The sequence below is a fragment of the Malania oleifera genome, chromosome 1, assembly GCF_029873635.1.
Source record: "Malania oleifera isolate guangnan ecotype guangnan chromosome 1, ASM2987363v1, whole genome shotgun sequence".
NCBI lineage: Eukaryota > Viridiplantae > Streptophyta > Magnoliopsida > Santalales > Ximeniaceae > Malania > Malania oleifera.
Genome location: NC_080417.1, coordinates 10754027 through 10769655, shown reverse-complemented (window position 1 = coordinate 10769655; position 15629 = coordinate 10754027). Strand labels below are relative to the sequence as shown.

At 34.2% G+C, this 15629-nt stretch overlaps 1 protein-coding gene across 1 annotated transcript; it reads left to right on the top strand.

Moving 5' to 3' along the window:
* The first annotated feature begins 1808 nt into the window (after positions 1-1808).
* On the top strand, positions 1809-15244 carry LOC131152417 (kinesin-like protein KIN-8B). The gene is made up of 16 exons (XM_058104287.1): positions 1809-2625; positions 2737-2814; positions 2930-3046; positions 4806-4894; positions 5807-5951; positions 6062-6157; positions 9736-9827; positions 10097-10198; positions 10298-10444; positions 10514-10664; positions 11368-11430; positions 11507-11743; positions 12330-12434; positions 12885-12998; positions 13420-14022; positions 14598-15244. Exons 1-16 carry the CDS (start codon positions 2578-2580, stop codon positions 14895-14897), a joined length of 2487 nt encoding a protein of 828 aa, XP_057960270.1. The 5' UTR covers positions 1809-2577; the 3' UTR covers positions 14898-15244.
* The last annotated feature ends 385 nt before the right edge of the window (positions 15245-15629 follow it).

Genomic DNA, 15629 nt, shown 5'->3' with positions numbered 1-15629 from the left:
ATTAAATCATATTTTAAAGAGAAGTATTTACTTCTTAAAATAAAAAAAAAAATTAATTAACTCTTTGTCTAAAATCATATATTTGATCTTTTGCGTGCTAAGATTACAAGAATTTTCAAATATTAAAATTATAAATAATATACATACATATACTAAACTCGGCACACACAAAAACAAAGTCATCGACTTTTATCTTAACTTCTAAAAAATAAATATTTTTTTAGTATTTTAAAATTTTTAAAAGGAATAAACTTATGCAAACCACTTAATATTTTACTTTATATATATATATATATATGTATATATATTCAATTATTTTTTAATTACCAAGGAAAATAAGAAAATGCATTTATTACAAAATTTCTTTACAAAGTGAATGAGACAAATTAACTAAGAAAATAATAAATAATAAGATCTTGCATGATCTTTTGATTGATGATAAATAACTTTGGACGATGTATTTATTCTTATTTGATGCTACACAATCTTTTTTAAAAAAAATAAATAAAGAATTCATATATTTATACAAAACAACTTAAGAATTCACCATTATATCTTTTATTTAGAAATTAGTGGAAAACATTTTTTATTCAATCTTAAGTATGCAAAAATATATTAACATTTTTTTAATTAAAGATATGAAAATTTTATAGCTATTAAAATAAATATACCTGTAATGAATAATATTATCTATAAATCACGTCAATTTATAAAATAAAATAAAAAAATGAAAGTGCTATTAACATGCTATAGCACGTCACATTTATTTGATTATATATAAAATGATAATTGTATCATTTAAATTTTTATTTCAAGTGTAAAAGTAAAAAGAGAAAGAGAAACTTATCAATTTCTTATAAAATTAAGAGGCAAAAATATAATTTAATACATAAAAAAATAAATGTGAAATGTCAATGGTATACTGATAGTACAAAAATTAGCATTGACATTCTCTATTTTTTTTAATAATTAAATAACAACTTTATCTATTCTCTTTAAATTTTATCCTCAAATTTTACATTACATGTAAAAAAAATAATAAAGAAAAAAGAAATGACAAATATTAATTAACTATTCAAATAAAAATAAAAATGATCATTAGAATATTTTTGAAGTGTGAGTATCATTCTATAAGAAATAAGGTAATGCACCCCGACGGGATGACGCAGTGGAAAGATATCAGCAAGTAAGAAGGAGTATCAGGAGTTCAATTTTAGGTAGATATACTCACAGAACCAGCGGTACTTGTGGATGGTAAGAGTTTACTCTGTGAGTCAGTGGAAACTGTGGATGGTGAGGGTTTGCTTTATGAGCCAGCAGGGACTGTGGATGGTGATAGTTCTTTGTGAGTCAGTGAGGACTGTGAATGATAATGGAAATGTGGATGCACAAAAGTTGTGTCCGCATCCGGACTTTACCTTGATCAGCGAAACCTGAGGATAGAAGACGCTAATCTGTAGGTTTGGTGCCGCACCAGGAAGTCTGAAGGACTCGTTGGTGACTGGACTTTCTATGTAATAAAAAAAAAAAAAGGTAATGCTTGGTTTACACTTAAAATTGGAATCAGAATTCATTGAAATCGGAAGCGGAATGTCACATTCATCATATTTGGTTCGATATAAAATTGAAATTGAAGTTGTCTTAATAAAAAATGAATCTAGAAATAGAAATTAATCATTTCAATTTTAGAGTTAATTCTTAACTATCAAACAAAGAAAAAAAAATAAAGAAATAATAACGAAAATCAAAATACATTCCGCTTCCTCATCTCGAGACAAAACGAAACCAACGGTCACGATCACCTCCTCGACCTCCAGCTCCTGTCTTCTGTACGGCCATTTTCCCTCCCTCGTCGTCGTGTCCTTCGGTTACCCGCGTGAAATGCTATTGCGATTTACAACTACAACCCGCCGTCAACTATCCTGCATTTAACCCTACCCTCTCTCGGTCTCTCCCAGTCCTTCCCATTTTCCTTCCTCTGCCGCGATTCCTCGTTTCTCATCACTTTCCTGGGTTGGTCTTTCCCTGGAAATCTCCATGTAACGCCTGAAAATGTTCCACGCTGGAAATGGCTGGTTGTCGCCGGGATTAACGGCAGTGTTTCTTTCCTGAAACGCCGAGAAGTGCGTTTCCATATCGTATTCTGTGATCCTCGGACGCGAATGTTCGGTGGGGGACGTTTTTGGTTTGTTTTGAATTTATTGCGGCAGAGCGCTGAGGATTTGTTGTGTTTTTTTATTCTAAGGATTTGCGTTTAGGTTTAGGGTTTTGCTAGTGTTTGTAGTTTGTTTGGATCAGGACAAAGGTTATTTTGGCATTGCGTTGGAGTGTGGTGCTTTCTTCATGAATGTTAGGATTTTACACGTTCCTTTTTTGTATTGAGGTATTTTTGGGAATTAGGAGGGCACTGCCGGGGGGAATTTTTGTATGGGAATGCGAATTAGGGTTCTGCATTGGTGAAAGAAAATTTTTCCGAACGGGAATTTTGAAATGTAGGTTTAGGCTCGTGAAGGGAAGGTTAATATTGATTCAATTTGTGGTTAAGTGGGTGACTTGTGAAGCGGATGTTGATCAACAATGCCAACCATTAGAGCTCCGGCTACGAGGAAAACTACAACCCTTACGGTTAGTTGTTTTAGTGGTTCAATTTTTTGGGGTTTTATTATTATTGTTTTAAATTTTTGTTGGGGTGGTGGTATCTGCTTAGTGTAGACTGATGACTCTTTTTTCCCACAGGTTGCCGTCAAATGTAGGCCATTAACAGGGAGAGAATGGCAAAGAAGTCGAGATATTGTTCGTGTGAATGACAATAAGGTGTTTGCTGATTTTTATTTTGCTACTTCTGTCCTGGAATTATATGAAGGATATATGTATGTAATACTGTTGCAGAGAAAAGATCATTTATTCAGTGTCTCAATTGAATTTGCAGGAGGTCCTTGTATTGGATCCTGACCTGTCAAAGGACTACCTTGATCGCATACAAAATCGAACAAAAGAGAAGAAGTACCGATTTGATTATGCATTTGGTCCTGATTGTACAAATTTGGTATGCAGCATCTATTTTCTTTCTTGAAGCTTTTGCCTTGTGGTGTTTTGATTTATACATTTCACAGATTGAGGTTTATCAGATCTTGAAATTTTGCTCCATTGGCTTGACATAAGGACCTGAATTTTTGTTCATATTATTGGTTAAAAAATGAAATAGAGGTCCTTTATGTTGAGATGGCTGTCATGAACTAATTTAGGATAAATAATGCATGTTCATGGACTGCATGGTTCCACCCAAGTATAGGAGCAATGGAGTGGGTGGTCAGATCTAAAAAGTTTATCTACCACACTAGTTTTTAGGAGTGAAAGGCTCTAAACATTAGAACTTTACATCACAACTAACAAAATACCCTGACATGTTCTCGTTCAGGAAGACAAATATATGAATGCTCTATAGTGTCACTTGATGAACTGTGGATGGTACTTCTAGATGACTATTGAATCCTCTATTTTCTTTATTTTTGTTTTTTTTTTTTTTTTGGTTTTTGTTTAAGCTTTTGATTTTGTTTTTTTTTTTTTTTTTTGCACTTCTTTTAGTTGCTCTGTCACCCATATTCAAAATATTTCTTGCAACTTTAAGCACTACATTCTGCAAGTTTCACTCACTGGTTTCTCTTGTGTATGCTTGTACGATGCTTTTCATGGGTGCAATGTGAAAAGATACTTTGTGTTTCCCTTATTATATGCTATATTGTATGTACTGTGGCATGTATTTTGCGTTGGGTGTGTTGTATGACAGCTTGATTCTTCTATTTTGTAATTTAGGATAGGGGACAGGGTCCAATTTTTCTTGATCTCTTCCCTAATTTTATTTGCATAAAATAGAATTTTCTGAGTGGATACTTGATTTGGTTTGAATTATCCAACCAAGTGCATATGTAATGCATGGACATATTAAGATGGTAGACGAATGCTGCAACAGTTTCTCCATGCACTCTCCTTGTACACTCTTCTCGTGATTGGGCCACTTGGCCATGTTATTGAGATGTAATATGAGATAACCACTTCAAACTATTTTGAATTCCAATGCAAACTTGCTTGTTTTCTCATAGATTATGATTAAGGGTTAAACAGGTAACACATTGTTTTTAAAATAATTCCAAGTGGTCCAATCATAAAGAGAGAATATAAGGAGAGCGTGTGGAGCAACTGCTTCTAGCATTCTTTGTAAGAAAGTTCGGAGGAAATTAATTTAGCAGGAGGTTATAAGGGAGTCTGTTTCCACAATTTTTTAGAGAAATCAAATCTGATGTCTTATCTGAATCCTGCAATGAATTAGGAATGGGTTCCTTTATTTCCCTGTTGGACATACCTGTATATATTGAACAACAAATGTGCTTACACACATCACGTACTCATATCTTGTCATGTCATTTCCAAAAAAGGGTATTTCAAACATTTTAAAGTGCATATATTACATTGTTGTTGAGAAATGAAGGTGTTGATAGGATCTAGCTGATGTAGGAACATTTACATGAACTTAGTTTAAAGTTTTAAAGTTTTGAAAAATTATGCTCCCACTTCCAGTATGTCGATATGAATTAAAATCTGGAGATGTTTATACTGGCTGATAGTATGTATTCAGTTCTTTATTACATCTCATTCTCAGATACTCGGTATGGACCCAAGGCTGTGTACAAATAAAGTGGTTATGAGAGATATGTTGCTTCTTTGGAGTTGGTTATTGTGACTAAATATTTTTTAAGAAAAAATTCTGTGCATATTAATATTAGTCTCACATTAATGTGGATGTCCAGGATGTTTATGAGAAGAGTATATCTTCTACAATTGCTGGGGTGGTTCAAGGTCTAAATGCAACCATATTTGCATATGGCTCGACAGGAAGGTACTGGAGAATAAGAATTATATTGATGTTACTGACTTCTTATGCCCTACTCTCTGAAGATCCATGCTAATTGAAGGCACCTATTTTTCCTTTTATTTTTTTTGTTCTTCTATTATGTGTTCAAATCTAGCCATCTCAATATTAATCCTTAGTGTTACTTTTTGTTTATTGCTAAATATGAAATATAGTCAAGGGTTTACTACTTTGATTTGCAGTAGAATTTTTTCTTTTTCTTTTTCTTTTTTCATCTTTATATCCACTATGTTTATTTTCACATGGTCATGTTAAGAAGTTTGAAAAAAAACTGAATGAGTAAAATATTTCTTTTGGGGCTCTTATTAGAGGCTTTGATTTCTCTGCAAATTTGCTAATTCAGATGTAGAAATGAAAAAAAATAGCTCACTAAATATTGTTGACTTGCTATATGTAAGACAAGTTTTGAGCAGCTACTCTACTTGTTTGTAAAAAATTCATAACTTTTTATGACATTAAGGATTATAAGATCATAAAATTAATGAGAAATTAAAGGTTTCTGTTCAGTTTCATGTAGAATTTTGTTTATTTTATTTTTTAATTGGCAGTGATCATAAAAATCCATGATCATAGTTTGTATGCTTGGAATCAAGACAAGGTCACTGTGACCTTCATGGTAGTGCTGGATGTTGTTGCTAACCTGAAATGGTAATCTGTTTTGTGGGGTTTGAATTGGTAATTTGGTATCTTTTCTTTTGCAAATTCAAGGAGTGCAAAAGGTTGTATTTGGTTTCCGTTGTTAACAATGAAATATCTTTTATGATATTCCCTTGAATTTGTTTTGAAGTTTAGGCTATATTTATTTGAGGTTATGATGTTACTGTTCTTTGTTAGTGATATCTTTTATTATAGAATCTGATCATTAATCTGCATTTCCAGCGGTAAAACATACACAATGGTTGGGACCCAAGATGATCCTGGACTTATGGTTCTTAGTCTGCATACAATTTTTGACCTTATCAAAACGGACAGTAGCTCTGATGACTTTGAAGTTACTTGTTCCTACCTTGAGGTCTACAATGAAGTATGGCTTCCCATTTGATACGAAGTTATACTATTTGAATACATAGAAATGCTTATGTTCTTTTAAGAGGAGCAAAGAAAATTGTAACTTCTGATTTTTAATGTGTTCAGGTTATCTATGATTTGCTTGAGAAATCATCAGGTCATCTGGAGCTTAGAGAGGACCCAGAGCAGGGAATAGTTGTTGCTGGGCTGAGATGTATCAAGGTTTGCCTCTTCTTCATATATTTGAAGCATCATATTCTCTATCATTCATGTGAGCTTTACATACATAGTGCAAACGTTCAAAGCTCTGTCCAAGTGAAGCTGATATAACAACCACCTGTATGCCATTTCACAAACATGGGAAAATGTTACCAATAAGCAATGGTTTGGTGGCTATTTGGCTTTTTAGATTTACTTAACAACTAAACTGGAAATGCTGAACCTTTAGGGTTGGAGTAGAAAATATATCTGTGTATTTGATATACAAACAAGTTTTTTTGCGCATTGAAAGTAAACACACGCCTTGTTAATAAGTGGAGGTTTGGGGAATCATTTAGATTTGGAACTTCAGCTTTTAATGCATGTATTTTAAGGATAAATTATATAGTTTGTATTGCCCCTTTCTAAATTTTTTTACTTAAAATTAATTGCCTAGATCAATTAATCTAATTGTCAGTGGGAATATCATTTTATCATTTTCAGATCTATAATCCATAAAAAGAGCGAGGACAATTCTTATGATTTTTCTATTAGCCAGGCCCCTGTTAATTTACTTGTGAGCAATTGGACATCATATCCATAAAACCGCAAGGACAATTCTTATGGGTTTTCTATTAGCCAGGCTCCTGCCAATTTACTAGTGAGCAATTGGGCATCATATGAAAATTGTATCAATCACTTTTTTTTTCACATCGTTTTTAATTACTCTGCTGTTTTTCCCATGGTTGATATTGAATATGCAATTTCTTTTCATTGACTTTAATTAATTTAGAGTATGGTATTTGGCTATCATGAAACATTGTTATTCTAGTCATTCATTTGGAGTGGGCTAAATTTTCTGTACAAGTTCCATTATAAAGATTTCTTGCAGTTTAAAAATCATATGTGAAAAACAGTGGACTAATTTACCAAATGAATTCCCTCTAGACATAATGTTTGAAGTTTGAAAGGATGTTGAATGCAATGCATATGATGCTGGACGGTGGGGAGCTTTTTAAAGGATTTTTTAGGTAGTGTTCAGGACTAACGAGAACCATGACACTAACGCCCACGTTAATTCTCTAGCCCTACTATGCAACTTTTTCACCTAACCTTAGCATGCAACTCATGAATGTGACAAGCAAAACGCTCAGCAAGCTCTGAAATACGTGTTTAGGATTTAGGTGGTAAATTGACAAGGTCAATGGGAGCATGGGACTTTTTACCAAATACAAACTGAAAAAAGGCACCCATGGATGTATTCACAAAATTGTTATAAGCATACACAACAGTAGGTAGTATCAAGTCCTATTTTCCAATTTTTTTCCCACAACACATCTAAGAAGATTACCCAAACCATGATTAACAATCTTCATCTGACTATTAGTTTGGGGATGAGAAGTAGAAGAAACATTAAATTAGGGCCACACATATTCCAAAGTGTCTTCCAAAAGTAACTAAGTTTGATTTCTCTATTAGATCCTATAAAACTAGACAACCATGCAATTCGAAAGGGTTAAATAAGGGTTTTCTTGGTTCGGAAATTTAAGGTTTTGTTTAATGTGTTTGAATGGATTTGAGAGAGAGAAAGAGGAAGAAGAGATGGGAGGAAGGAGAAGTAAGAAGGAGGAGAGGGGTAAGGGGCTGTACTTGCAGAAAAATTTAATTCAAAATTGCAAAAAATGAAAACCAATATGCAACTATCAAATATATTTATACCCTACACAAAGTTCTAAATTTTGATTTTGAAAAAAGTTTTGAGGCTTCAAAAGCAAGGAAATTTCGATGTGAATGTCAATTTTTGATTCAGTTCTTAAAAATGATGGAAACTACACATAAACACTGCAGGATTTTTGTGGAACTTTAGAAAGTGCTAATAGACATTATATGCAAGACTTACAACTAGCATATCATAAATAAGATACGTATCAGGATGCATTAATCATATTAAAAATATTCAAATACAACTAATTTAGACATAAAAGGTCTAATAGATTTTGTAGCTGTAGTCGTTAGAATCTAGCAATTCATGATTTGGTTCATATGAATCGTATCAATTGCATTCCAAATCAATGCAAATCTTACTAGAAAATGTAAAAACAACTAAATTGTTGCCGAATCTATCGATTCGCTTTGTGAATCTAATGAATTGATCTGAATCCATCAACTTTGCAGGATTCTAGGCCTAACATATCCTGATGGACCACTAGTTCAGAACACTTTTTTTTTTTTGATTATTATAGGTCCTATGTTGCCTTTACAAAACCACTCCTCTCTTGGAGGAGTATAGTGTTCTGCCATTGAAAAGAAGGGGCAGAGCACTCATCAGCTAAGGTGGTACTCATGGTTTGTTGTGTTATCCAAAAGTTGGTTTTTTTGGTAGTTTGATCAATTATTATCATTTTTTTAGTTAATTATTTTTTTCTTTTTAATTTCGAGAAACAATATGCATGAAATATTACTATTTTTTTTAATTATTGATAAACACCAAAAAATTTTATATTATTTTTTCTCGATTCCTTCCCCTCAACATCATAAAGTTCATTTTTTTTTCATTAATATTTCTTGATTCATTCCATAACTATTCATTTTTAGGGAAAGCATACACATGAAATATGATTTTTATTCTCAAAATTTTAAATGTATTTTACTATTTTGTTGCTTGTTCATATATCAATATATTGTCATTTAAATTTGATTTTAGAAATTTGTACTGAATCTTATGATTCAATTTGATCTCAGTTCTCAATTCCCCAAATTGAATTTTCGATTCACAATTAGAATCTCCATTTGATAACTATGGTTGTAGCTAATATCTATGTACAATTTTGCATAGAAGTTCAAAACATACCTTCTTGTAATAATTTTATTTTCAATAAGAAAAAAAAATGTTTATTAAGAGAATTATTTCAATTTGAGTTTTGAAACCTAAATTTTCAATTTCAAAAGAAATTTTGTTCCTTAGTCAAAAGTTTGAAAAGCTATGTTGAAAATTTGAGATTTTGATATATTTCTTTGAGTTGTGGAAATTTTGACTGAAATTTTGCAATAGAAATTGACCACCTTTTTGGTTTCGACAGTGGTGGAAAGTGAAAATTTCAACAATTTTATGAAAATTTAAGACTATGATTGTACTGCCTCCAGTTAACTAAAACACATAATTACAAATAAGCCACAACATAACAGAAGAATAATACACCAATTCCAGCATCATAATGTCTTCAATCTATGCTGAATAGGCCTAATGATAATGGCAGGCCTCTGCCAATATGATTCTTGGTGGTGTTGTTATAGGGGATTGTTTAAGCATTTTTCATGTTGCTCAAAATCTGTGCTTTTAGCAATGTGAACCCTTTTTTTTACATGATTCCCTTTTCTTGTGTTGATAAAATTTATAAAACTTGGCCTCACATTTAAATATAGATTTGTAGCACATGAATTTTTACTTAGTTCTATTTATTTTCATTTTGCAAGATCTGGTTTTATTTTTATTTGAAATAAAACATTATTTTCTTCATTTTATGTTATGAATGCGTATCATTTTTTTGGACTAATCAATTTTGAGGTGTGATTAGGATACTTATTTTCTTTCCCTAATTCAGGTTCACTCAGCTGATAAGATTCTTGAACTTCTGAATTTGGGGAACAGTAGGCGGAAAACAGAAAGTACAGAAGCCAACACAACATCATCACGGTGAGTAACCTGTATAAATTCTATTTTTTATGTTGAGCACTGATTAATTGTTACCTAAGATTTTATTTGAAAAAGATTTGCAATACTTGTGCATGAACCTGCAAAATCACCATGTGGTAATTGCAAATTGCTGAAAGGAATACTTGCCGCTAGTGCGGCTTCTACGATTCAGGTTTCGGGGGAAAAAGGGGGAATTGTACTGGCAAAAATTCTTTCCATGCATGGTTTCACCTTTTCACAAGATATTGTTCATTGGTTTGTCCAAACAGTTCACATGCAGTTTTAGAGATTAATGTAAAAAGAAAACGGAAAAACAAATACCGACATCAAATTATCAAAGGAAAACTTGCTCTTGTGGATCTTGCTGGGAGGTAAGTGCATCATCAATGTACTTATTATCAATCATTTTCCCTGCATGTTCAATCTTATATTCCGTTTGAGAGTGCTATCTGAAGAATTTAATTGTGCAGTGAACGAGCATCTGAGACAAATAGTGGAGGCCAAAAGCTAAGAGATGGAGCCAATATAAACCGTTCACTTCTTGCTTTGGCAAACTGCATCAATGCTCTCGGAAAGCGGCAGAAGAAGGGTCTTGCTTATGTCCCTTACCGCAATAGGTATGTGACTATTGATTGTGGTGGTATTGAGTTCCTTCAGCAATGTTGCTGATGCCAATTCTCTTGCAGCAAACTGACACGTATTCTTAAAGATGGTCTGAGTGGTAATTCTCAGACTGTCATGATTGCTGCAATATCACCTGCGGATGATCAGTATCATCACACTGTAAATACCTTGAAATATGCCGACCGAGCAAAGGAAATTAAAACACATATTCAGGTGAGAGTCATATATTTATATGAGGTTTCTTCTTTGAAAAAAAAAGAGAAAAGGGAATTCTTCAGATGCATAGGGCTGCTGTAAAAAAGACTGAATGTGGCTCCATGTATTAACTATAATTTTATTTGCGTTGGCATTTATATTTCAGGTAAAAAATTTTGCTAGTTTTTTCTTCTTTATTGGTTCATAACTTATAATTAATAATCCTTGATTCTCTGTTAATTGGTATATATATTGGGTGGTAAGCTAATTTGGTGTAAAAAAGCCGGGTTATGCTTTTGGCCAGTTTGTTATTCAACAAGAATGTAGAAAACCTTTTGGAGATCCAAACACACATAGTTCTGCAATACTCTCCATGATGTGGAATTAGACTTTCTCTCTACCATTTATGACTGCATTAGTGATAGAAGTATGGCATCAAGGCACTTACCCCATCACTAATGAGTATGGAAGAGGGATATGGAGAGAGATAAAAATAAAATCACCTCTTAAAAGCACTAGTCACCTCTTACTCTGTGGATTCTAAGAAGGCATTTAATGCTGCCTTGTCTGCACACCAAGCTATGTTTAGATCTTGATTTGTGCCTGTCTCTACGTTGTGTTTATTAGGTTCTGTTACATTGATTTAACCTTGATATTTCTTTGTTGCACCTTCTAGGTGCTTTGCTTACACTGATGGCCTTTTTTTTAACTTCTATTTAAGAAAAACATTGGCACAGTAGATACTCATGTGTCAGACTACCAACGGATGATTGACAGTCTTCAGGTAAGCTGTTTAAACTGATTGCGTTGTGTGCTGTCAAAGGTAGCTCTCCTCTGTAACTAATAATTTGTTCTTGCAGATAGAGGTTTGCCGGCTGAAAAAGGAATTAGCTGAGAAGGAATCAAAGCTCAGTATCAAACCTGCTGGAAAAGCAGCAGATGATGAACTGTCCTGGTTGAATATTTTGAGTCATGAAATCAGTGAAAATGTTCAGGAGCGGATTAACCTGCAGAAGGCTTTATTTGAGCTCGAGGAAACTAATCTTCAAAACCGCACTGAGCTGCAACATCTTGATGATGCTATTGCTAAACAACAGGTTGGCTTGTGCTTATATTACTTGGCTTGTACCTTTTTCTTTTGCATTTTTCATTGCTTGAATTAATTGCAGGTCTACATCTGGGATAAAGGGGCCTTGAATTAATTACAGTTCCTTGTTTCCTCATGTTCTGATATGCTGTGCATTTCTTTATATATTTTCTCAAAATGCATTCTAGATGGTCTTTTAACTAAATACTACAATTATTAAACAAGATAGTGGAGCTGAGATGACCTTCTATATCTAAACCCCCCCTCTCATTCCTCACCTGCCTGGTTTGCCTCTCCTTTTCCTTTCTACACTCTCAAAATTTTCCTTCTTGTGATTTCCCCTATGTTAAGGCTTGATGTACATTGTTGGCCCACAACCTAATAACATAAGCTTTTAGGTTAAGTGGTAATCAAACATGGTATCAGAGCTTGTTATCAGGAGGTCCTGGGCTCTAGGCTTGTTGCCCGCTTTAAATGTAATTTTGTTAAAAAAGATTATTGTGTTCCCAATTTGGGTGTTACTCTTTTTTTGTTTCTCTCCACATAAACAAGGATAATGTTAATTTATACAAGGACAAACCTTATTTCTATCACAGGTTGTTGAAAAAGAGGGAGCAGTTGTACAGACCTTAAGAGGAAGGCGGCAAATCATTCTTGATAACATCCGTGACAATGATGAAGCTGGTGTTAGCTACCAAAAGGTGCTATTTCTACTAGGTTTTTTTGGGTAAAAGATACTCACCTCGCCTAAGCTTTGGAAAAAAGATGGAGATCTCCCTTGAGGTTTCAAAAATCCCAAGAACCTCCTTTGAGAATTTGGGAAAAAGATGCGGATCTCTACTAAGGTTTTAAAGAAACTCCCGTAATGTTTCGCAAAAAGGCACAGACCTCCCTTTATATTTGGGAAAAGGACGAGCCTAGGGAGGAGTATAAGTGTCCATAGAGGATTTGTGCAATATTTGAAAACTTGGGGAGGTCTGAGTCTTTTTGCCAAAACATCAAGTGAGATTTGTGAGATTTTTGAAACTATAGATGGGGTCCGTGTTTGTGTAACCTCAGGGAAGTTTGTGTCTTTTGTCCTTTCTTTTTTGAGGGGAGGAGGTGTAGATTGAGGAAATGTCCTAACTCTTACCAATTTTATTTCGTTGTAGGAAATTGAACAAAATGAGGAGCAAAGATGCCAGCTACAAAACATGATTGAGGAAGCCATTAGTAACAATGGCAACAAAACCTACTTGCGCATTCTCAGTCAATACAGGCTCCTGGTTAGTATATATTTAGCAGAACAACATCTGTGTATATATATATCAGATTACTCATGTTATAATGTCACTTCTCTGAGTCTTGCGAGAATAGAATATCTGATTTTGTTATCTTAGAATCTAATGTTCATAACCCAATCATAACCAAGTGATCTCATTCAATTGAATCATAATTTGTGAGAACTCTTCATGCTTTTATTGGTGATGTCAGTGTCATCAAATCAAAATGTTTTACCCCAATTGTTTAATACAATGCTAATATTGGTTCCCTTCAGTGAAAAATTATTTCTGATAATTTCAAGGACCAAATATTTATTCTGGCAATTTACAAGTCATTCAAGACTACAAAGCTTAATTATCTGACAGGATTTTGGTTCTCTGAACTCATTTTTAAATCCTGACAATTTTAGTGTATTTAATGTAGGGAATGGCTAATACTGAGCTTCAGTTTGAAATGGCACTGAGGGATCAAGTAATTCACAACCAACGGGAAGCACAAATAAACCTCTGGAACTTGCTTTTGGGATTAGGCCTTGATGAGAAACAGATACTAGAGCTTGCTGCCAAGCAAGGAATAACTATAGAAGACTGGGCAATGACACCCCATCTGGGCTTCTTGGAGAGGATGCAGACACCAAATCTTCTTTCTGGAAGATTTAATCATTTTGGGTGTTTACCTTGCATTGGGCAGTCTTATTCCAAGTCATCTTGTATCTTCCAACGGCACCAGGACTTCAGATCATTTTGGAAGGGACAATGGGACATGGCTCGTACACTATGCAGGGAAGAGCACCACAGCTCCTACTACTTAATGTCTCATGATCACTCTCCATCAGCCTACATGGGGCTGAGGAAGAGTAATGAGCATTGGGTTGGTGGCAGGCCAAGTTCATGGTTTGGCACTCCTGGTAACCATCCTCGGGATTCGTTGAATTCTCATCCAGAGAGGAGATTCCAGTCTTCTCCATGTAGTGAAGGCTGCATAACAACCTCGTCTTTCAGTACTGCTTTTGGCCGGCAGCAGCAGGTATTTCTGCAACATCTTTTGTTTTTGACCTGGGTTCCAGGTTCTTTGTAGAAGTTATGCTTAAGCTGCTTTGAGCAAGACCTATTTGACCATAAGGCATTCTAGGAACCTAGAATGCTGATATATATATCTTTTTGAACGTCTGGAAATTGCTTACAGGTAATCATTGAAGAGCTATTGAACTTTTTATCAGCAAATGGTTCAGGGAAAATCTGTAACTTCTAGAATGCCTCCTATATGCAGCTGAGATTGACATTATTTAACCAGCCCACCTTGAAAATCTATATGATAAAAGCCTAGGATGATGTAAAATTTTTAGAATCACTAGTGCATATCCTATTTCTATCAATGTTGGAATCCTTTGGGCCTTGCGTTTATTTCCCAAGCGAGGCATCTCTCATTGAGGGCCCTGCTCCATTGGGGTTTTGTGAAAATTCGCTGCATAAAGAGCAGGTTACCAAGATGTTATTTGCTTATCTAGTTTTTTTCAACTTCAGAACTGTTATCAGGTTCATTTCAATTCTTTGTTTTTCTATTTTCTGCATCTTCTAATCTGCAGTTAAACTTTTACTCAGGGCGTATGGAATAATGCTATGACTATGGGGCAACATCTACATGAAGGTCCTTGTGTTGGAATGAGTAGCAGCCAAGACCTGCAGCAAGGAATGATGTGTCATGGTGGAACAGCGCCAGGTCTATATGGATACAGCCCATTGGAGCAAGGCTCTGCCATGCGCAGCTCTAACCATGTTTTCCAGCACACTGCACCCTCGAACCAACTGGATTTGCCCCAAATTCGCCCATCATATTCGAGGTCGATTTCCTTTAGTTCCCCTAACCCTGACTTCAAATATCACCCCACCAATTTTGTATAATGCCCTTGTATTTTCATTACTTCTTGCTTTCTGCCCCATCCCATTTTTTAGGCTATTTTTCCTGTCAAATGTGTAAATATTAGGTAGTAATGATCTAGAATCTTTGTCCTATAGGTGAACTCAGATTCAGCCAATTGTTTTTTAACCAAGGAAAGGGGAAGTTGGTTCGCTAAGTTTAGTTTAGGAAGACTAGATACATAGACATCCAACCAAAGAGGTTGAGGAATGTAAATGTACCACTGTACTTGTACATAAGTGTGATACCTTCATTGTTGTAAACTCTTTGTGGTGGTGCTTTAGGCTTAATTACATTCAAAATTGACGAAGTTATTTTCGTCTTACAAAAATAAGCTCCTTTTTGCTGCAGTGGCACCTATAAATGCTTAAACTTAGCCCCAGTTTGTGCACTTAAAAATTTAAGTGATTATAGTGCTTATCACTTAGGATAAATACTTTCACAAAAATGTGACATTTGGCGTGTCCTACAACAAACACTTAACTTCAAAAAAAATGCTTTTCCAAAATTACTTTTTTGACAATTATTTAAGTGAATTTTGAGGAGTAATCTAAAATAAATTTTTGGTCACTCTCTGTGGCACTGTTCGATAGGGTCAATTTTATAAATATAAGAAAATTTTGTGGTTATTTTATAATTTAAAAAACATATTAGAAGATAATCATATGCTAATTTATTATGTATTATAATATATTAACTACTAATAAAACGTAATT

Coding starts and splice junctions, on each gene's coding strand:
- LOC131152417 (XM_058104287.1), top strand. CDS start 2,578: ATGCCAACCATTAGAGCTCCGGCTACGAGGAAAACTACAACCCTTACG. Junction 4,895..5,806: donor GCATATGGCTCGACAGGAAG/GTACTGGAGAAT, acceptor CTGCATTTCCAG/CGGTAAAACATACACAATGG. Junction 5,952..6,061: donor ACCTTGAGGTCTACAATGAA/GTATGGCTTCCC, acceptor TAATGTGTTCAG/GTTATCTATGATTTGCTTGA.